Here is a 24,533-nt window from a genome sequence, read left to right on the forward strand (position 1 = left end):
ATCTAATTATGGAGAAGTAAGACACAGAATTCTCAAATAAGAATGATTGTAGTAAGGACAATGTGGGTTTTTTTCCCCCTATTTTTCAGATTTATCGTATGCATGGACCTTCAATGATAACCCTTTATACGTCCAAGGGGACAACAGGCGGTTTGTATCTCAAGAAACAGGAAACTTGTACATTGCCAAAGTGGAACCATCAGATGTGGGCAACTATACTTGCTTCATAACAAACAAGGAGGCCCAGAGAAGTGTGCAAGGACCACCCACTCCTTTAGTGCAACGCACCGATGGTAAGATAACGAGTTATCTTGGGAATATATTTTGTCCGTGGCTCTTAAAGCCTAGTGAGATCTGCAAAACTTTCTGCTTCCTTCTTTTTCAGTGAAGCCACATCATCTATGAATCTAGGGTTCAATTCACTAATATAAAAATCAGATGTTACCAAAAATATAGTAGAAAATTCTCCCACATGGTGCAGTATACATGGTTCTGTGTATACCGAGCCATCTCCTTTCCGGCATTGAAACAGATTGTCTTTTCTTTGCTTAAGGGCTATTTTGTAAAAATTGATGTTTATTTGGGGGAGTTGGCGTGTGTGTATGTGTGCACGTGTGGGTGCTGCAAAACTCATATTATTGAATTAATATATATTTTTAATTAACATGTGTTGCAGCTTGTTTTTAATGCCCGTTTTCTTTTCCATATTTGCCTTTTTTTCACACTTTATTTATGTGGCTGGCAAAATGGGGGAAAAAGTTTATATTCAAAAAAAGCAAAGCAAACCAACATTAATTATGAGGATTCCAAAGAAGAATTAAACACAAGATTCATTTTAATTATATTCCTCCAAGCAACATAATTCAGACTGATCTCTGACGAGTTTTGTAGCTTAGTAAAGTCATAGCCAGTACAAGATTTAGAGAGCTAGAAAGTCTAAAGAAGTCATTGAAGTGGAAAAATTCTCTAGTTGATTCTTTAATTAAATGTTCACAGTGGGATATGTAAAGACAGAAAATCTGTTGGTGCATTTTATGATTATATTCTGAACTTGAAATGCGATACCTCATGGAGTTTTCTCCCATGAAGTTTTTAAGACAAGCAAGAATACAAGTATAATGCTAATAATGGCTAACAGAATTATGGAACAAGCTCCTTGGAGGGCGTTCTTGTGACAGAACTTTTATAATTACTAACCACCTAAATATATTTGCAAGGTTTTAATTCAGATTTCAGCAATCATTAGATTTATTCATAAGTCCAATTTCTCCCCTTCACTGTGTACCTCTATGTCTAGAAGAGCTCATAATGCAATAATATGCATGGAGATTCTACCATAATTTTCTCTTTTTTTTTTCCTGTCTACTCTTAGTTTCTGCTTTTTTCCTTCTTAATTCCTCCCTTCTTTCATCTCCTCTATCCCCTTGAACACATTTATGGTAAAAAATAGACCAGAAACATTATATATATAAATTTTTTAAAAACTCTTCTAAAAATGGGCAAAAAAGAACTATCAAATGTCAAACAATTAGAAAAAATAACACCTACTCATTTTAATAAAGTGGTATTCTCCTTCTCAACTATAACTTTTTGGAACATAATGATCAAGGTCTTTAAAATGAAATAAATTTATTTTGTAGTATTAATTACATCTATTTTGTAATTTTCTGCAATTTACTGGCCACCAATAATGCATTTATTCTAGGAATGTATTACCCTGGTGTTTGGTATATAAAGATCAAAGTTTTTAAAGGATCTTGAGTTATCACTGATTAAATTAATTAAATTAATGATGATAGCCTACAAATATATTTGTTTGTTACAACTCCTTTTTGAGAGGCAGTTCATTTACAATCCATTAGACTAATGTCGTATTTTTGTCTTGGCTCATATCCACAATTCCTTGTATTGGAAACTCTGAGATGGTAAAAACAAAATTTTTTATAGGTGTACTGCAAAGTTGTTTAGTGTTAAAACCTTATTGTGCTGACATATGAATGTTGTCTTTATCTTAATTAATGTGATTACCTCATATGTTCTGCTGCAGAAATATTGATATTTTGGATTAAGAGGCTGCATCAGATTTCTTACAGTGTTAGCTGAAAAATTCTTTATGCCTGATCAGATCTGACCCTGTGAGTTCCATGAAGGGAAGATAGATCTAGATATTACTAGAGAAGAGTCTTTTTTCAAAACTCAGAGGCATTTTAGAATTTATATGTATCTAGATCTTAAGTGGAAACACTAATTCTTATTAAGACCAAATAATCAGGTTTTGGTTAATAAAGCATTTACTTCATAGAAAACTTCTATTCTCCAGAAATGCTGCTAGCTCTTTTGATATTTAACAGGTGTGATGGGGGAATATGAACCAAAGATTGAAGTGCGTTTTCCTGAAACTATACAAGCTGCAAAGGATTCATCTATAAAACTGGAATGCTTTGCCCTTGGAAAGTAAGGTTTTTGTTTTTGTTTTTGTTTTTCTGGTTGCTTTAATTTTTAAAAAAGAAAACTTTTTGTTATTCAAACATTGCTCTAAGGTAAATTACCAAATAGATTTCAAATGCTGGGCAATAGTGGAATTTTCTGATTGGAATTTAAACAAACATGTCTCATACTCTGAAAATGATTGGGGCTGCAATTCTCCCCTAAATGTGTTGATATTTCCTCTAGTTTGAGCATAATGGGACCCATTAGGCAGCACATTACAAAAGAATAAGTGAACTTGTATAAGGTGGTGGGCGAGCCACTAGACTTTCTAAATATCCTTAATTCATTTGAAAATACAGTGCCTGGAGTGTCTCCTTGCTTAATCAACAATTCTGATAAATTAAAAACCTTTACTATTCATTTCCAAAATAAGACTAATTAAAGTTCATTGTTCATAGTGAATAATTAAAATTGAACCCAAACTTCTCTGATAGTGGAGGCATTTTGTTTTACTCAGATAAATGTTTTTTTAGGAACAGACTTGGAATGCTTTTAAGGCAGCAAATGACCTGCATTTTTGCATGGGATATCTAGAACATTTTTTTTTTGCCTTTTGGAGATATACAAATTTCATTTTTATGCCAATAAACATCAGTAAACACCAGAAAAAAAGAAACTAGAAACTAGATCTGCCCTTTTCAAATATCCTGTTTATGAATGCATATGAATTACCTGAGGACATGGTTAAATTCCAATTCTGATTCTATGGGTCTGAGGAGAGGTTTGGTTTCTCCATTTCTAACAAGTTCTTATATAATGATCATGCCTCTTGTTTACAGAACATACTTTAAGTAATAAAAGACTTGACTCTTACTATGAGCTCTGGGGGATTACCTCCAAAGTCTATTCCAAAAATGGCCATCACATTTTGAAATAGTGATTTATTATCAAAATTCTGGAAAACATTCTTTAAAGTCTCGTTATTTTTATTAACTAAATATAAGTAACAATCCATATAATGCTAGTTGTTAAACATTATAGCTTCCTTTCTATAGATGAAGTTTTGTATATCTTTGAATTAAATTTTTTAGATTAGTCATTTCTCATGGATTGAAGGGACCATATTTTATTTTTCTACAGTACTGGTCTCATAGTAGTTTTCAAATAAATAATTATTGTTTAATTAAATAATTCTTTAAAAAGTAATACATGAAGGCTTTAAGTCACTTTTTATTTGTCTATCTTTTTTTTTTTTTTTGAGTTGGAGTCTCACTCTGTCGCCCAGATTGGAGTGCAGGGGCCGCTCCCGGCCCCCGCAGCCTCGACCTGCTGGGCTCCGGCGATCCTTCCGCCTCAGCCTTCCGAGTAGCTGGAATTACAGGCATGCGCTACCACGCCCGGCTGATTTTTGATTTATGGTAGAAATGAGGTCTCGCTGCCCAGGCAGGTCTTGAACCCGCGGGCTCAGGCAATCCACTCACCTCAGCCTCCCAAAGGCGCGGGATTATAGGCTGAGCCACCGAGCCCGGCCTATTTGTCTATCTTTTAAGACATGATGAACTGTTATCCTTTTCAAGCTTTTTTAGAAATTAAAGTTTACAATGCACAAAAAAGTATTTATTAGCAAAATCCCATGAAAATTATATACTCATTTTAAAAAGAAAACCAATGAAATATAGTATCTGAAAAAAGAATATTAATAGTTATTCCATCATATTTAGCATTGGGCAATATGAACTTCTGAAATAAAAATAAATTCTTACATAATAAAATAATTGAAAATTAGTAAAGTTAGTTCTCAATAATGTAATGGAAATAATTCCATATGCTAAGCATCTATAACTAAGCAATTGTGATATGATATATATGCCTCATAATCTTGCAAAGCAAGTCATAATTTCATTACACACACACACACACACACACACACACAAAACTGAAGCTAATATCGAATATGCAGTCTGTTTAATTTCATGTTTCTAGTAAGAGGAGGAGGCCAATTTAAACCTATACCCACCTGATTTTAATTTCTGAATTTAGGAAGTTCTGAGTAAGCTGCTTTTAAATAACTGAAGGTGATTCAATCTCTAATTTTCTCAGGAGTTATCTGATTGTTAGCAAACTTGCTAATGACCTCTATGAATTTCCATATTCTCATCCAAAAGGCGTTATAACGATACCTGCCATGTATGCTGTTTGAAGATTAGAATGGGTAATACATGTAAAAACCCTTAGTACTGGGCTTGGCATTTAGGCAGTAAATGCCCATTGACTTATTCTGAATTCCAAATTTAAATTTCATTCTGCTTTTTTATAATCAATGTTTGAGTTAGTGGGATGTTCAAAGTAGAATAGGTGTCTCAGAGAGTTTATAAATTCTTACCTCTTCCCAGCCCAGTCCTCTCTACCTCAGGATTGATGACATATAAGAGAGAAAGCAGCAATCAGGGTGAGTTCTGGAGTTTAAAAAAAAAAAAAAGCAGGAGAGAGAACCTGATCAACATAGTCTTTGAATCACTCATATATCAGTTTCTAAATTTTATATATTTTATATTATTTACACCTATAGAAAAGTTGAAAGAGGAGTACATGGACAATCATATATCCTTTACCTAAATTGACTAAGTGTAAAACATCTGCCTCATTCTCATTTCTCTCTCTCTCAGCCTTCGTTTGCTCTCTCTCTCTCTTTCTCTTCCCCTTTTTCCACGCACTCATATTTAAGCAGACAGGTGTTAAGTAATAACTTGGCATGCATTTTGGAGGGCATATTCATTCTTCTCAAAATGTTGCTAAAGGCTCACATCCTTTTTTCAGCCCTCTTGCTATAAAATTGGGGGTAGACAGGAAGAAAAAAGATGAAGTCTGGAAATTTTGACTTAGAGTTCACGATTTGGCTTCACTGTTTGGATGCTGTCATGGGATTATGCTAAAAGAATTCATTGGAAGTAGGTAGAAGAAGTGGACTAAAGTCCAATCAGGATAATTGAAGCCTTGGATATGGTATTTAGTATATATGGTATTTGGAGAAATTTAGAAAAGAAAAAGCAATATCTCATTTTCTATTAACTCCCTGGTGATAGAAAAATCTACACATTAAAAATTGACAACTAATTAAATTGCACAAGGTAAAATTTATAATTTTAAATACATATAGGTATATCTAAACTTCTTGATACAATTTAAACTAGCAATATTTGGCCCAGAAATACTTGAGTTAGAAAAATAGATTTAAAACCTCTCAAAATTGAAAGTCTAATATACATATACAAAAAAGCCATAATTGATAAGTCATATGTTTCAGTTTATACAGAAAAAAAAATATTGCCCATGAAATAGTATTACAAGAAAATAGGAAAATGATGTAAATTATTAAACTGTGGGTCATAGAAAATTGTCAAGGAAATAATTTGTTTAATGGTGTATGTTGCAAGAAATTGTACTCAGAGAAATTAATCAATGTTGAGATTATGTTTATTAAATTAAGTCATTAAATACTTTGGGGTTAAAATTGAAAGTCCAAAGCATCCACTAAGTCAAAGGGGTAGTACTAAAATGCCTTGTATAAGAAATTATTGGAGTGTAGACTCATTTCTCATTTTTTCAAAAGAACAAAATGTATGTGAAAGTACTTTGCATATTTTGGAACACTTACAAATCTGAGCTACTACCAAAAAGAGTTTTTATATATGCTTGCCAATAGTTTTCAGAAAACAAATTACATTATATTTGACACATTGCAAACATACTAAAAATGCTTTTTAGTACATCACAAATTTTGACATTTATGAAGCACTATATCAGATCTTCTAAATATATAAAATTAGCAAACATGACAATGACACACTCACTAGAAAATTATTTTATCAGTATAATTAACAATTTGAAAATAACAAAGTCAGACTTCTTATTTTTAATTATAAATCTATATTTGTGGGTTTGTGCAGCATTTTTATTATCTTTATACCGAATGTTTGTTGTAAATCATATTCTTTAACTTTTCTTTATAAAAATATTGCTATGTAGCATTTGGGTTTACTCATTCTTTTCCAAATATTGAAGGTTGGTATGAATCCATCTAAGTTTTCTTATCTATTTAGTGAAGTACTTTACTCTTTTGTAAGATATTCCATAACCTGAAAACTGAAACTGAGAAAAGCTAGTTGATCAAGGGAGGAATGAAATGAAGGTTATTTTTTATTATACTTTGCTAATCAATTATTGACTACTATTTATGCTATAAAGTATACATTTATTGAACTAGGATTTATATATGTTAATAGCTAGAAGGAAAAGAGAGAAGAGGGAGGGAAGAAATAGAAAAAACAACTTCATTGTCAGATCTATTTTTAAATAATTTTTAATTTTTAGGACTTAAGAGAGTTCCTGAAATATAGATTCGTTTTTATTAAATGTTTGTGGAATGTACCATGTATGTATGCACACATAAACTAGGAAGTATATCCTTTTATAACTGGGAATATTTTTCTCTTAAAGAGGTAGCTTATTTTGATATTTATTTTATCTTTCTTGGTTTTCTCTGAGTTTCCTGAATATGTGGTTTGGTTTTCTTCAATATTTTTGAAAAATTTTCAGTCATTATTACCTCAAGATTTCCTTCCTTCCTCCCTCCCTCCCTCCTTCCTTCCTTCCCTCCCTCCTTTCTTCCTTCCTTCCCTCCCTCTCCCTTCCCCGTTTCTCTTTCTTTCTTTCCTTCTTTCCTTCTTTCTTTCCTTCTTTCTTTCTTTCTTTCTTTCTCTTTCTTTCTTTCTTTCTTTCTTTTTCTCATAATCAATATTTTTTATTATGGTTTTGTGGGGTACAGTTAAGGGTTAGGTGTACAATTACGTTTCATTCAGGCACCCTGTTGATAAGAGGTGTTTCCCCTTCCCCAGACAGATATTTGCTACTGTTAATCCCATCCCCCCCTCATAGTTTCCTAGAACCGTCAGTCATTTTCTTACAGTATTACATTGGATGTTCAAGGTTCATTATATGAGTGAGAACATGTGATACTCGGATCTTTGTTTCTGTGAGAGGTCACTCAGTATTATAGACTCTAATTCCATCCAGGTTGCTGCGAAATTCATGATTTTGTTCTTTTTTATGGCTGCGTAGTATTCCATCATGTATATGTACCACATTTTTTTAATCCAATCCTCTTTTGATGGGCAGCATGGTTGTTTCCAGGTTCTTGCTATTATGAACAACGCTGTGATAAACATACATGTGCAGGTATCTTTCTCTCTCTCTCTCTCTTTCTTTCTTTCTTTCTTTTTTCTTTCTTTCTTTCTTTCTTTCCCTCTCTCTCTCTCTCTCTCTCTAGTATTTCTACATATTTGGCAACCAACTTATAATTCTCCCCCTCCTGCACTCCAGTTCCTGGATAATCTGTTTTTTTGTTAAAACAGTTATTTTTCATCTTTACACTTCAGTTTGGGAAGTTCTATTGATATTGCTTCTCATTCACTTATTCTTTTATTGGTCGCATTCAGTCCACTGGTGAACCCATCAAAAGCTTTGCTCATTTGTATTATAATGTATTTTATTGTTAGCATTTCCTTTTGATACTTCTTTAGAGTTTTCTTCTCTGGGGCTTAAATATTAATCTGTTCTTGCATGTGTTCATTTTTTTCATTACACCCCTTAGCATTAATCACAGTAATTTAAAATTACTATGTCTGATAATAATAATACTAAGTCTGATAATATGAAGTTTAAATTTCCATTCTGGTAATTCCAAATCCTTTGCCATATTTGAGTGTGGTTTCATGGTGGTTTTGTTTCTTCAGACTGTGCTTTTTAGCAATCTTTTACATTATTATTGTTGTTGGATACTGGACATGATGTTTCATGTTAAAGGAACTGAGGCAATTGGACTTTTAGTATGAGGTTTTATGTTTATCTGACTGGTAGTTAGGTTGTGATTACTGTTTTCTGTAGCTGCATAAGAGACTAAAATCTTATCTAGAGTTCCTGTTTTTGTTTCTACTACTGGCTTCAGGTTTCCCTAGAGACTCTTTCTAAAATAGACTCTAAGAATTTCAGCTATTTCTGCTGTCATTTTTTTGCCATTATACAGGAGTCCTATTGATAACAAGAAAGTCCTTCCCTGTAATTCTATCATATCTGTTATTTGGAGGTCTGTTCTTATTGACTGCTGTTTCTCCTTGTCATGGTTCATATTTTTCTGTTTGTGTAGATATCCGATAATTTAATATTAGGTAATACATACTATAAATTTTATGCTATTGAATGCTAAATTGTGGTGCATTTAAATGAAAATTTTTGGACCTCATTCTGATAGGTGGTTATTAAGTTACTGCAAATCCTCTTTTGTATGTGTGTGTGCGTGTGTGGTATTTTGTCAAGCTTTCTTAGAGTAGATATAGAGTAGACAGTAAGACTAGTTTATTGCTAAGATTAGTTTCCCTGTCAAATGCACCAAATGTTCACTAAGTATTTCTTCTGTGGCATGGTGGAGCTGGAAAACATTACAGCTCCATTTCACCTTTAAAAATTGTTTTTTAACCAGGCTTATATGACACTCCTATGCTGATCTCTGGAGCACATTCTTTTGGTAATAATGTTCTCTCTTATACTATAATCTGCAATTCCAGTCACATCAATCTCCCCAAATTCTGATCTTTGTCTCCTTAACTCAGTGTAACAGTGCTGTACTTCCTATGTCTCCCTCTCTACTCCCAGATATGAATAAAAAGTGCTTCTACACAGAAAATCAGGGCTACCAATGACTTATTTCACTTATCACCCATATATTAGGGATCACAGTTTTGTGCTACTGTTTGATTTCTGAGGGGTTTTTTAATAAATATATGTCTAGTTTGTAGTTGTTTCTTAATATCCATTATGAAGGTAAATATAGTGAAGCTTAACAAAATTAAGTGACTTGATCAACGTAGTTGAAGATATGGGATTCAAATCTATATCTCACCGATTTCTAACTTTAAAAATGCATGTTCATAACCTTTTGATATTTACATTGAATTACCTTTTTAGTATATGATTTCTTTCTCCATGTGCAGATTCAGTATTGATACTAATTATATAATGTTTTTTAGAAAAAAGCTTGAAAAATTATATCAAAATGTTAACAAGTACTTTATCTGAGGAATGAAATTATAGATATATGTCCAATTCATATTATCTGTAATTATTAATATTTTGGCAACAAGTATGTTTTAATTTTTTATATTAAAAATAGCAAAAAAAATTCAAAAGATAAACTTGCAAAAATTCAAGCTGTGTTTCAATGAGGAGAAAAAAGTGTTCCCAAAAATCAATCAGGACCAATGAGGAGCATATACCCCATTAGTTTATATAGTATGATGGCAATGTACACCATTTCTAAAATTCTAATATAGGAGATTAGGGAGAGCTCAGAAAACAGTTTCAGTCACAGCAAACAACATGGGAGACTGCTGCAATCATGCAGGTAGGATAAATAAAAGGTGAGGTCTAGGGAAGACTGGCTGAAGTGTTTACTCATAGAATCTATCTTAAACCACTATAGGTTAACATGAGTATGGGATAATTAAAACAAAGTTTCAAATACCTTCCTGAACTTTAATTGCTATGACTTTGGGGATATGTAACTCACTTTCTATGCTGGAGTTTCAGAGTTGACATGATCACAGTTTTTAACTCTCAGCTTTGTCTGATTTGTTTAACATGGCAGACTCTTAATTATCAAAACTGCAAATTAAATTGTATTGTGAATCATCCTGAAAAGCTCCTTGTATAGGTGCTATGAAAATGCAGTATGGTTGACTTAACTCTGTACATCTCTTTGAAAAAGTATGGGCCTTTGCTCTGAGTGAAAAAATTTTAAAAATGTCCTTCATAACATCATTCTACTGCTTTTGAAAACAACCAAACATATTCTCCCCTCCTTTTAAAAAAAAAAACTCTTAATTTAGTAACTTTGCTCTCAGTGCTCTGGAATATAAATAAAATTAGTAGCATCATTGAATGTTCCTGTGTGTTCTGGAACCTTCACACAGAGTACCATATTTTTGTGTGCGTGTATATCTTTTTTTTTCTAATTTATGAAGTAAAAGATACCCAGCTTGACTATTAATGTCAAGCAATAAATTTGATGTCTCACCATGATATTTTTGGGTATTCCAGAACTTCCAGATGACAGAGGAGCTGTTTCTTATAGTGTTTGTTTTCTTCTTACACATGTAGACATCACTGTAGATTATACTGCAGGAAGTTTTCTCAGATCACTTAAGATGGCAATAGCACTTTTAAGTCAAGCTAGGTTCATTGAGATTTTTTAGATTTTTAACACATTTTTTAGTTTTCTTTCTTAATTAGTCAGATACTCTAATTTCCAATCTGATGTCTAATAAGTAACTTTTTGTTTTCCTTCTATTGAATTGACTGAATAGAGAAGAGAATAGCTTCCTATACACAGTTGTCCCCATTTGCTCTAGAAAGGTATACCAAAACTTAATCTTTAGATTCTAGCTAATGACTTTGCATTTTAACATGACATTATATTGCTTGGCATAAAATAATAAGGTACACTCTATAGAATACTCACTTCTGTTGATCATATATGCAAATCAGAGAATACTGAAATCTTCAAGACTATTGTTTAGAAATTGAAAGAAAATGTCAACCCCCAATAAGCACTCACATACTCAAGCACTCACCCTAGCAATAAACAATTTATTAGTAGATTCACCTGCATTTGAAGGCAACATGGAACTCTGAAGAGTATAGATTTTGAATTCAAAGAGATGAGGATTTAAGTTCTAACTTCCCCTGTCAATTACTGTGTGACTTTTGTCATTTGTATTATGTGTGTTAAAGCAAAAATAGATAGATAGATAATGATGATAGATAATTAGATAGATAGATAGATAGAGAGAGAGAGAGAGAGAGAGAGAGAGAGAGAGAGAGTAGATGTAGCAGGATTGTTCTAAGGATTCTGAGGTGATCCTTCCACCTCAGCCTTTCAAGTAGCTGGAACTACCAAGTGTGCACTACTGCCCCCAGCTTCTTATTTGACTTATTGTGGAGACGAGATCTCACTAAGTTGCCCAGACTGGTCTCGAACTCCTGGGCTCAGGCAATCCTCTCACTTTGACTTTCCAAATTGCTGGAATTACAGACTGAGCCACTGCAACCAGTCTGGAAATACTATTAAATTCACTTATCAGAGTTCCTGGCCCATTATCAATAAATAATAATTACTTTATAAATCCTGAGATTCATCAAAGTTACTTTGACTGAGGTGGTAAAAAAGAACATGTGAAGGACGGAAATGGTTTCTATATGATACTTTTGTGTTAACAAATTTTCAGGAACTTTCCTGGAAGAATGGGTCTATCACTTTAAGTTTCTGTGTTTAATCTTCCTTCCTTCCTTCCTTCCTTCCTTCATCTCTCTTTCAAGTAGGGGTCTCACTCTGTCAACCAGGCTGGGGTACAGTGGTGCTATTATGGCTTACTGCTGCCTTGACTCCCTGGGCTCATGAGCTCCTTCCACCTCAGCCTCTCAAGTAGCTAGGACTACAGGCACATGCCACCACACCCAACTAATTTGTTTATTTTTTATTTTTTGTGGAGATGAGATCTTTCTATGTTGTCTAGGCTGGCCTCGAACTCCTGGGCTCAAGCAATGCTCCTGCCTGCTTCTCAAAGTGCTGGATTACAGGCATGAGTCGCCATGCCCAGCCCTCTATGTTTCATCTTTCTAAGGGTATTGGTGTGCTCTCATTTGTTCATTTGGCAAATTGAGCACTAATTATTCATTAACTAAGTAAATATGTATTGAATATATCATTCAATCATTAATTCCTTCATTTCTTCATTTAGTCAATCAAGAGGAATTCATCAAGGGACAGACACTTGGCCCTGGGGAAATTAAGATTATATAAAGGCCCTGGGAAGCTTGCAGGCTAATGAAAATAGGATTGATATAACAATGCATGATCACATATTTCTCTTGGGATTAGCTCTTTCCTTCTATATTTTCAATGAAGGAAGATTCAAGGCTCTTCACTTTGGAAGCTTTGCTGATTATCTTTTTCCCAGGTTGCCCTTTGTTAAATTGAGACTGAAGAGAGTCAGTCTCAATTCCTTTGGTAGAGCTAATTTTAGGCTATTATTTAAGGGCTTTTTATATCTCTGCGAAATGGAAAAGTCTGTTTTCTTTTTTTAACAAATACTTTTTAAACTAACTTTTAAAAAATAATAGCATTAGAACAGGAATATTGAGCAAAAAGCATGGACAAATCCCATATAATCTCCCATACAGTTTTTCCTACTACTAACATCTTACATTATTATGGTGCATTTGTCACAGTTAAACAGCCAATGTTGATGTATTATTATTATAAAAGTCCACACTTTTTAAATTTCTTTTTTGTTTTATCTTTCTGATTGCCTTCTTCTAATCCAGGATTCTTTGTAGTGTACGACATTACATGAGGGTTTTTTTTTTTTCTCCTTAGACTCCTCTTGGCTGTAACAGTGTCTCAGACTTTTCTTGTTTTTGATGATCTTGACAATTTTGAATAGCGATGGTCAGTTTTATTATGAGATGTCACTCTGTTAGAATATGCCTAATTGTTTTTTCATAATTAGACTGAGATTATGAGTTTTGGGGAGTTGAACACAAAAATAAATAACCGTTTTCATCACATCATGTCAAGATGATCTATGACTGCTGATGCTGGCTTTGGCTACCTAGTTGAAGTAGTTTTTTACTCAAGATTCTCCACTGTGAATTTCCTCTTTTCTTTTCTTTTCATACTGACTGTTTGGAAGGAGATCACTGTATATAGTCCATGCTTAATGAGTAAGGGTACTTTACCTCCTACAGGATGTTGAATTGACATCATTTTTGGGAATTTTTCTATGTGGGAAATTTATCACTTTTCCTGCATTTGTTAATTTTTATTAATTTATTTACATCAGTATTGACTCATATATACTTATTTTATACTTTGGATTGTAATCTAACACTACTGCATTTATTTTGCTTCTCAAATTGTTTTAGCTTTTGCTGCTAGAACTTTTTCTTGTGCCCTTTGTTATGCCCCATCAGCATGTAGGGTGTTTTGTTTGTATGTGTGTTTATGCGTGTTAGCACTTTCTTATTTACTGGCATTACAATATGGTCCAGGCTCAACTTGTATATTTTGTGCCTTATTCCCAGAACCTGTCATTTCTCCAAGAATCTTCAGTTCTTCTTATTGGAGAATGATATTAGAAACTAATATCTCAGTGCTAGGTGAGCTTGTTGTTACCAAAATACAATTTATTCACACTCTCAGATGACAGCAAAGACATATGTGTATTATTACTTGTTATATAACTTAGTATAATATAATAATTCTATATAGAAAACAGTAAGATCACATGCTGAACTTAGTATAATACAAAGTTGTGTATAGATAGCAACAAACTGGAAGAAAATATTTGCAAAACACATATCTGATAAAAGACTTGTATCTAAAATATACCAGAGAAATTTTAAAACTCAACAATAGCAAGAAAATATATCAATTAAAAAATACAAAAGAGATCTGAACAGATAGCTTACCAAAGGGGATAAATATATGGCTAATAAGTATATTGAAAGATGTTCTATATATAATTAAACTATTTGTATTATATTAAATATGTTCTTAGGGTTGTCTCAAATTCTAATCCATTACCAGTTGAATCTCTTTGCTTTCTTCCACCTGCTTATTGGTAAATTTCCACTCCAACAGTTCTGTACCATTTTACAATCTCACCAGTAACAAATCAGAGTTTCTAAGTGCTCTCGATCCACGTCTGCATTTTATATTTCATGGGGTAGATTTAGCCATTTTAATAGGTGTGTAGTAGCATCTTCTTGTTTTACCTTGCAATTCTGTAATGATAAAAGAGGTTGAACATCTCTTAATATGCTAATAAACCATCTGTTTATCTTCTTTGGTAATGTTTGTTCAGATCTTTTCAACACTTAATTGGGGGTATTTCTTTTGTTATTGTTGAGTTTTCAACATTCTTTGTATATTTTGTATACAATTTTTTATCGGAATTGTGTTTTGCAAATATTTTCTCCCTGTGTGTCTGTGCCTATCTTTTTATTCTCTTAACACATTCCTTTACAAAGCACTAGTTTTGAATTTTAATAATGCACAATTTAATCTTTTTAATGGAACATATTTTTGTGTTGAATATGAAAACTCATCACCATAGCCAAGGTTACCTAGATTGTATTCTTTATTGTCTTCTAGAAATTTTATAGTTTTGTGTTTTAAATTTTGGTCAGTGGTTCATTTTGCATTAATTTTTTGCAAAATGTGTGAATTCTGTGTCTAAATTAATTTTATAGCATATGAATATTCAATTGTTTCAACATTTGTTGAAAAGACAATTTTTTTCTCTATTTTTTGGTCTTTACTTCTTTGTCAAAGAAATGTTGACTGTATTTGTGTACATCTATTTCTGGATTCTCTTTTGTTCCATTGTTCTATTTGTCTATTTTTTGGCAATTACCACACTGTCTTGATTATTGCATCTTTACAGTAAATCCTGAATTTGAGTAATGTCAGTATTCCAAATTTATTCTTCTTCTGCAATGCAATGGCTATTTTGTTTTGCTTTGTTTCCTTGTCTTTCCATACAAACTGTAGAATCAGTTTGTCTATTTCCACAAAATAGCAGCTGGAGTTTTGATTGAGATTGCATTAAATTTTTTGACTATATCGGGAAGAATTGGTATGCTGAAAATGTATAGGCTTTCAATTCATGGAAACAGAATGTCTCCACTTATTTAGATTCTCTTTAATTGCTTTTATAAGATTTTGTAGTTTTCTGTATGTAGATTCTGTACATGTTATATTAGATTTAAGTCTAAGAATCTCAGTTTTTGGTGCTAATGTAAGTGGTATTGTATTTTAATTGTTTAATTCAAGTTCCAATTGTTAATTGGTACTATAAACAAAAAGTAATTGATTTTGTTATATTAACCCTGCATTTTGTGACCTTGTTAAAATTATTTAATAGTTTAGGAAATATTTCTGTAGATTCTTTGAGATTTTTCATTGTTATCTGTGAACAACGACAGTTTTACCTCTTCAGTTCCAATCTGTATATGGTTTATTGTATTGTATTGTATTGTATTATTGCACCAGCTAAGATTTCCAATAAAATGGTGATTATGAGTAGTAAGAGTAGACATCCTTGCCTTTTTCCTTACCTAAGTAAAAGCATCCAGTTTCTCATCATAAAGCATGATTTTAGTACACATTCTTTGTCAAGTTGAGGAAGTTCCTCTCTGTTTCTGGTTTGTTGAGTTTTTATTTTGAATGGATGTTGAATATTGCCACATGCTTTTTTTGCACTAATGATATGATCATGTAATTTTTCTTCTGTTGAGCAGGGAATTTCATGAATTAATATTTAAATATTGAAACTGTCTTGCATACCTAGGACAAATTCCACTTAGTCGTGGTGCATGAGTCTTTTTAAACAATGCTGGATTCAATTTGCTAGTAATTGTTTAGAATTTTTCCATTTATATTCATAAAATATATTGGTCCGTACTCTTCCTTTCTTGAAATGTCTTTATCTTGTTTTTGTATTAGGATAATTTTGGCCTCATAAAATTTACTAGAAATTGTTCCCTTTGCTTCTATTTTCTAGAAGAGATGATAACGAATTATTCCTTTTTTTAGGTTATCAAAGCTGTTATTTATCATTTTTATTTTTGAAGATGTGGGGTACAATTCAGGGTTAGGTATACAAATGTTGATTATGCGGGTGTTGATCTTATGTCTTCTTTTTGTGATTAAAGAATTTACCAGTGAAACCATCTAGACCTGGTGCATTCTATTTTGAAAATTATTGAGTCTTGCCTCATTTTCTTTAATAGTTATAGGTCTATTCAGGCTATTTCTTTTTATGAGAATTTTGATAACTTGTATCTTTCTAAGGAATTTGTCCACTTCATCTAATTTATCTTGTTAATATCCTTGGGATCATTAGTGTTATTTGTTCTCTCTCTCTCTCTCTCTCTCTCTCTCTCTCTGTGTGTGTGTGTGTGTGTGTGTGTGTGTGTGTGTGTGTGTGTGTATGTGTGTGTGTGTGTGTCTGAGTCATTAGCCTGGCTATTAGAGACTTATCAATTTTATTGATCTTTTCAAAGGCTCAGTTTTTGGTTTTATTGATTTCCTCTGCTAGTTTACTCTTTTCAATTACAAATACTTTCAACTGAATTATTCTCACATGAGAAGCAGAGCAAGTGTCCAAGAAAGAAAGAGAAAGACTAGAACCAGGAAACAGACCATTGACAAATTTCAGAGTATGCAGATAGTCACTCATAACCAATCGCAGCAGCAAAAGTAAACTGGGAAAAAAGAATGTCCGTGAGATATAAGATATTAAAGTACTTTCCACAGCAAAAATGAGCAGGAGAACCAGAGTTCTAGAAGTGAATTTGATGCTCTCAAGGCAGACAAAGAGACAAGTAAGTAAATTAGAAAGAGTTCCATAGACATTTGCTAAAACAAAACAAACAAATATGTAGTAAGCTTTTAAAATATACTTTTGCAAACCGGGCTCGACGGCTCAGCCTGTAATCCTGCGCCTTTGGGAGGCTGAGGTGAGTGGATTACCTGAGCCCGCGGGTTCGAGACCCGCTTGGGCAGCGAGACCTCATCTCTACAATAAATCAAAAAATCAGCCGGGCGTGGTAGCGCATGCCTGTAATTCCAGCTACTTGGAAGGCTGAGGCGGAAGGATCGCCAGAGTCCAGCAGGTCGAGGCTGCGGTGGCCGGGAGTAGACACTGCACTCCAGTCTGGGCTACAGAGTGAGACTCCAACTCAAAACGAAAAATATATATATACTTTTGCAAAAATCAGACATGTTCATTCAAGAAAATTTTAAAACTGTAGGCAGGAAAAAAAGAAAATAAAATCAGCTTTACACTTAATTTCTCCCCCAGAGGATAACTCTTCTCAATATTTTGATATATACTTTTTCTTCCAATCTTTATTCTATTTCTAAAACAACTGGTATAAGACTAGGCATATTCTTTTGTGAAATGATTTTTTTAATTCTTAAAAATATACTATGAACATATTTGCTGCTCATTAAACAGTTTTTCTGCAGTCTCGTTTGTAATGACAAAGAGATATTTTAATATATATATTTTGAGCTGTCCTTTCTCTGGTGAACATTTAGTTTTCTTCTCTTGTTTACATTTTTTGTTGTCAGTAATATTGCAATGAATATTCTTCTGGCCATATTTTACTCATGTTCATATAGATTATGTTTTATAGAAAATTAGAAATATTGTTAAGAATTACTGTATAAAGTATTAAGGTTTCTGAAATATCTTGCTAAATTATCTTTAAGAACAATTGTAAGCCGGGCTCGGTGGCTCAGCCTGTAATCCCAGCACTTTGGGAGGCTGAGGTGAGTGGATTGCCTGCGCCCGCGGGTTCGAGACCTGCCTGGGCAACTTGGCGAGACCTCATTTCTACAATCAGTCAAAAATTAACCGGGCGTGGTCGCACGCGCCTGTCGTTCCAGCTACTTGGAAGGCTGAGGCAGAAGGATCGCCGGAGCCCAGCAGGTCGAGGTTGCGGTGACCAGGAGCGGCCACTGCACTCCAGTCTGGGTGACAGAGTGAGACTCCAACTCAAAAACAAACAAACAAACAAACAAAACAACAAAAACAAAAACAAAAACAAAAACAGTTGTAGAAGGGCCACATTCAAAGACCAGGGACCCATTCTACAAGTGGGCTTCTTTTTATCTTAAAGACACACTCTGAATCTAATGTCAAGGATTCCATTCTATTTTTTTTTTTAAAAGCATAAATTAAACTGCCACTGTGCTGTTTCTAAAATTAAACTAATTTAAAGGTTCAAAAAAATCATCCAAGAAGAATATATATACTTCTGGAAGCAATTCTTCATCCTTTCCATACCAGTCTATCACCACCTGTCTCGGGAGACCCATTAATCTTACTTGTAATTGGCAGCTGTAGAAGAGGAAGATTTCAAATCTAAGTTGAAGCTGAGCTGAGTGAAAATAATAAGTTACTTGTTTCCCATTTTCTAGCTATACCTGGAACCCAACTCTAAACCTTTACCAAAATTTGTAGGCATCTCTATTTGTTAAAAACAAAAACAAAACTCATGATTTCAAATTTTGGCTCTTGTAAAAAGGAAGTATATCTACTGATTGTAAAACACATTAGTTCACATTAGTGAAGAATATATTACTAAGCACATACTATACATCCTAATAAAGTTTGCTCTAATTTTGTAGTTGCTTAATTCATGCAAGAACAGTGAAGCATGATGGTTTAGAGCTCTATCGCTATGGAAAGACAGGCTTTGGTTCAAATCCTTAAAAAAAATTTACTGTGTGATGTTGTGTATGTTAAGCAAATGATTCTTATCCCGGTCTGTTGCTCTACAAAATGTTAATTACCATAGTCACGTATTTCATGATGTAATTATATACTTTAAAGGAAGCACTTAGCACAGTGTCTACTATGTAATATGTACTCAACAAATATTAAATACTATAATGATAGAATGATTAAATATTACATACCATTTTCAATGTCTTCTTTACTTCTTTATCTGAAAGTTTATGATTATGAACTGAGATAAGGCCAAGTCAAATAAATTTGAGGTTATATAAGGCTCACCTACCTGTAGTAATTTTTTTCTCCTAAGAGCAGCAGAGGTATTTAACTAGGGTTAGTATCAATTAATTGCTAAAAGATACAGACAAGTTTATTAATTAACAGCTAAATGCAGTATCATTTTCACCTCTACCACGTATTGAAATAATGGGCTTCAGTCAATGTCTCATGTGTAAATTAGTGCTTATTTTACTTATATTAAAAGGAGTAGAAATTGACAAATAATTCTTAGAGGATTGCTGTACAATAAGATTGTCTCTATTGATAATCTTGGTAGCAAGTCAATTTACTAAGCCTTATTTGTAGTTCAAAGGTTATATTTCAGAAGTTACTCTCTCTGATATTTCCTCATTTGCTCTTCTTATATACCCATTGTTATGTCTAGTTAATATTTAAAAAATTGAAGAATCAGAGAGGTTAGTAACTTGCATTTAATCATATAAAATTTGTCTGTGTCCTTTTTCTCCAAGTGCAAGTATAAGTTGCAAAAAAATCTGTTACTGTTGCAAAACATCTGTGACTTTTTAATTGGCTATGGCAACTGTGGTGTCAAATACCAGGCTAATGCATGTGTTCCATAAGATTTCCTCCCCAAGGGATAGCTGGTATAGGGTTTATCTTAGTCCCTTCAGGCTACCATAATAAAATACTGTAGACTGGGTGACTTGGAAACAATAGGAATTTATTCTCACAGTTTTGGAGGATGGGAAGTCCATGATCAAAGCACCATCAGATTTAGTGTCTGGTGAGAGACCTGTTTCTGATTCATAGATAGCAGCACATCTAGCTGTGTCCCCACAAACAAGTCCCCTCTAACCTGTTTTATAAGGGTACTAATCCCATTCATCAGATCTCTACCTTCATGTCCTAGTCACCTCCTAAAAGCCTCACAGCTCAATACAATCACCTTTGGGGTTAGGTTTCTAACCTATGAATTTGAGGTAACACAAACATTTATTTCACAGCAGGTACAGACTGCAAAGACAGAATCATGACTACATTTAGACCACTCAGGAAAAAAAAAAAAAATGTTTTCCCTTTTTCTATAACAGTGAGATTGCTTTTCTACAGAACTCATGAATTTATCCATATTGTATCCCCATAGGACAATCTTATATTCCAAGCTCTTTATATGAATATTTCAAGTTGGGGAAATGAAAGCAGCTTGCTGAACAGTCTGAAAATTTAACAAAGGCATTCTTTGCTGGTTTTGTTATTCTGCTTCACTCTCTTCGATTAAAAATGGCCACTGACAGGATTTTCTGAAATGAGTTTCAGGTTAAGAATAATCCCAAATACAAGTATCTTAAGAAACTAGTTCTCTGTATCAGTCCTTAGTTACAAACTTAGTATGGCCTAAATTTAAGCTGTGGATAATGAGGTTTAAGAAATCCAGGGGAGAAATATAAGCTTTCTCAAATAACATTAGTAATAAAAATTCTATTTATGAGCTGAAAGTATAGAATTAAAGCACAATTTCTACCAGTATTCGTGGAGAGCTTTAATTTAACCTCCAGTTCAGATTGATCTAGGCCAAATGGTTCACAAACGTTTTCTCTGTCTTCCAGATAAAATTAATAGGATGCTTCCTCCATAAAAGCATAATGACATGACAAAATGGAGTAAAAGTTCTTATTTATGGCAATTCTTATTTAAGAAACACAAAATCAGAGTGGAGGAAAGGAAAGAAAGAATAAGTTGGCTTTTATCATCTAGTAATATTTCACAACTGTGAGGACTCCCATTTCAGACAAACTTGATTTAGAAAATAGGTGCAACATAAGAAAGGGTTCTTGCAATACTCCCTTTGAAATTTAAGGTTCATGAATTCCTCATCTATGGTCTGTAGAAACTTTGGATGAGAGAATTGCTTCAAATTGTTTTTCTGTATTGAGATTTGCATCCAATCTCGATTTCTACTCAAATAGGTGGTGGGGGGGGGAGGCAGGAGACAGAAGCTAGAACTGAAGTAGAATGAGGGGTATTGCCAGAAATGGTTGATATCTGTAGTTAGAATTATCATGCCACCATTTATTTTTATTCTATAATGGCACAGTTTCAAGAGATTGAACAATAATTTCCATTTCGAAGACCCTGCAAAGAAACTCCTTCCGCAATGGCATTTTTTATGAAATTAAAATATTAATTTTGCATTTCAAGGAGATCACTTATTTCAAGCCAGAATGGACTGCTAGTGAATATTGCATTTGTAGTGTCACCAACATGGACAAACTAGGTAGAAGATAAGAAGAATTCTGAAGTCTCAGAAAGAGGAAGAGTTGACTTGTGCTTATAATTGAGTGGGTGGTAACTCAAAAGAATTAGAAGGTAGATCACAATAAATTAGCCTGTTCTGGTACTCTAAGTGGAGGAGAATTGGCAGGTAATAATTTAGTTGAAATTACCTGTCTATACGTGAGCACCATTCCAAAAAGTTAATTAGCATTGTTGGCAACTGCCAGCTGAGTATTTAACTCAGATAACATATGGAAGTCATCTGTCACAAGGCTTGGTATATAGTAAGCACTCAATTAATGGTTATTCATATTGTTAAAAAATGCCCAACCTTGTTCAACAGGATTTTCTTCTCTTGGAGAGCTCTGGCCAATTCTTTTTCTCCCTACTGAAATGGTCCTAGATAATTAGGCATGTTGAAGGAAAAGTTCCTCCACAGTCATAGTTGCGATGTTTCACCTGAGAGATCTCTACTCTTGTCATGAGGAAATAAACACGACCGCTACAGTCAGGGACCATATCTTCATAGCAGCTGGCATATTACATGGTGAGAGGCGGGAAATTTAATTCAAAGAACATACACATATGCTTGTATAGCCATTATATTCATAGTGTGGAGATCTGATGTTAATTTTTGATGATTCATAAACAAATCTATATAGACTACCTAATTATATGGACTCCTTAACAGATAGTAGGAAACATATATAAACTATGATTCTTGCTTTTGAAATGATATTAATTGCATTCTAATTATCTTAACATATTTTATTAATTTTATTATTAATGCTCATATGTACTGTGTAGTGTGTGCTGAATAGTGTGCTAAATCTATGGCATGGATTATCGCCTTTAATCCTCACAATAAGTCTATGAATTACATACTATGATTAATTCCTATGCTGTAAATGAACAAATTCATGCTTATAAACATGGAACAAAATATAGTGAAAGTTACTCTGTACTGCATAAACAATATTATATTACCATAATTTTATTATGATTATTATATACACAGAATGATATATCTTGGAAAAATTAGCTTGCATTAAAACGTTGCCTCTCACTACTAAAATAATTTTGTTTTCGTTGATTCCAATTCATCCCACTCACTGCTCATTTGAGTTGGTTTTAGAAAAGAAGGCCAGACTCGGTGGCTCAGCCTATAATCCCACACTTTGGGAGGCCGAGGTGAGTGGATTGCCTGAGGCTACGGGTTCGAGACCCGCCTGGGCAACTTGGTGAGATCTCATCTGTACAATAAACCAAAAAAATTAGCCGGTCATGGTAGCGTGCGCCTGTAGTTCCAGCTACTTGGAAGGCTGAGGCGGAAGGACCACTGGAGCCTAGCAGGTCGAGGCTGTGGTGGCCGAGAGCGGCCACTGCACTCCAGTCTGAGCAACAGAGTGAGACTCCACTCAAAAAGAAAGAAAAGAAAGAGGATGAAAATCTAAAGAAGTTCATTTTATGTCTTCATAAGAAGTTTCAGGATAAAATAGGAACTATTTATTTAAATATATTTGTGTATTTAAATAGCATGTTTTGCATTTATTCTTTCTGACTCTATGTCTCACATTACCAGTGATAATCAAGAGGATCATGACATTCTTATTTAGTAGTGATATAGCAGATTTGGAAAACAACAACATTTAATTAGTAGCTGTGAAATAAAACTGCTTGATTTTTCTCCCATTAAAATGTTTGTAAATGCAAAATATAGCCAAAAATGCACTTGATAAGACTTTTTCTTTTTTAATTAAAAATTATTTTTTAAAAATTATATTGCTGTGAGGATTCTAAAATACCTGGAGCATACAATATCCAGCAGGAATCCACCATATCATATAATTCCATCACACAGAAACTAACCTACCTAACATCTGAACTGAGGCATTCGGAATCTGTTTGTGAGGTCTCTTTTGGTTGAGAATAATAACAAGAAAATAACTCACATGAATTTAAGACAAAAAGAGAACATATTAGCTAACTGAAATGTTCAGAGTTTTTTGGGGTCATTATTGTTGTTGTTTTTTGGCATCAGGTGTGACTTGATTTAGGTGTGTGAAGAATCCCAAGTTTCTTGCCTCTGTTAGCTTTGGCTCTCAAAGATACTTTTTCCAATTGGTGAGAAATTGTTGACTAGAAGCTTAAAGTTTATATGTCACTGTCTCAAAAAACCTCAGAGGAAAAAGGTCCTCTCTTCAATCACCATTAAAAAATCAGTCTCAGAATTGAGTCTAATTGTCTCTGATTGGCTTGTCTTAGTTCCCATGTTTGACCAATTAAGGTAGCCATGGTGTTAAAGCTTCTAATGCCAAGACCTGAATTATGTGCTCTCTCCAAATGCCAGAGGTGTAATCAGCCCACTCAAATCAGGTAGACTAATGGCAGGGAAGGACTGAGTTTTAAGGAAAATAAAAATGCAAGCAAAAAAGGAAAAAAATTACCTCTGCAGATTTAGAATACAGTTCTCTAATTCATTTAACCTTCTTTAAAATTGAAAGCTATTACATTGGAACCCAGTACTATACACTGACTCATTTAACCCTCATAATTGAATGGTTTATCAGAGACATCATTCCAGACTCAATTAGGATAAGAAAAAAATTCTAGAGGAGTTTCTTTTTTAAGCAAGAGACTTTTCTGTCTCTGTTCAATCTCATGTTTCATGTATTTCTTACCTTTTGCCATTATTCTGATATAATGGTCCTCTGGAGCAAAAAGTTATCAAAATATGTTCTACAACTCAAGGTTTTTCACGGAGGTTCTGCAACTCTTTTTTTTTTTTGTCTTATATACCATTGACTCCCATTTTTATGTGTGCATAATAGTTATAAAAATTTCATAATAAATATTTACGGGTTCTCTACATTTTGTATTGTAACTAAAGTAGCATATGATTAGACTCTATTGGGGATTCATTGGATTTTCAAGGGGAGACCCTGAAAGGTAGTTTTGAAAGTGATTTCTTAGAAGAGTTCTTAGGAAGAACCCATAGAAAATGGGGAAGTGGGGCAGGGAAGAGAAGGCAGCCAAGTACAGTATCTCATCCAGAAAAGTGTCACGGAAGGTAAATTTAACTCAATCCTATAGGAAAACTTTGGAAAGAATACAGATTACATCAAAACTGTCCCACAATTAGAGGCACTGGAGTTTAGCTATACCCTA

The 24,533-nt window shown here is 33.6% G+C and overlaps 1 protein-coding gene across 6 annotated transcripts in view; it reads left to right on the plus strand.

Annotated features, from left to right (window-relative positions):
* LOC103251849 (contactin-6) overlaps nucleotides 1–24,533 on the plus strand; it is a 321,692-nt gene that overhangs the window by 202,507 nt on the left and 94,652 nt on the right. For 4 of the 6 annotated variants that reach the window (XM_008050467.2, XM_021708771.1, XM_008050468.2 and 1 more), the window contains 2 exons: nucleotides 90–293; nucleotides 2,352–2,454. The exons of 1 other annotated variant lie outside the window; for it this stretch is intronic. In XM_008050467.2, the coding sequence (XP_008048658.1) occupies nucleotides 90–293; nucleotides 2,352–2,454 (307 nt within the window). The remainder of the gene's footprint in view (nucleotides 1–89; nucleotides 294–2,351; nucleotides 2,455–24,533) is intronic. One more of the 6 variants, XM_021708772.1, reaches the window with a different exon arrangement.

Source organism: Carlito syrichta, unplaced genomic scaffold (genome assembly GCF_000164805.1).
Source record: "Carlito syrichta isolate Samal-C Ts95f unplaced genomic scaffold, Tarsius_syrichta-2.0.1 Scaffold147193, whole genome shotgun sequence".
In the NCBI taxonomy this organism is placed as follows: Eukaryota; Metazoa; Chordata; class Mammalia; order Primates; family Tarsiidae; genus Carlito; species Carlito syrichta.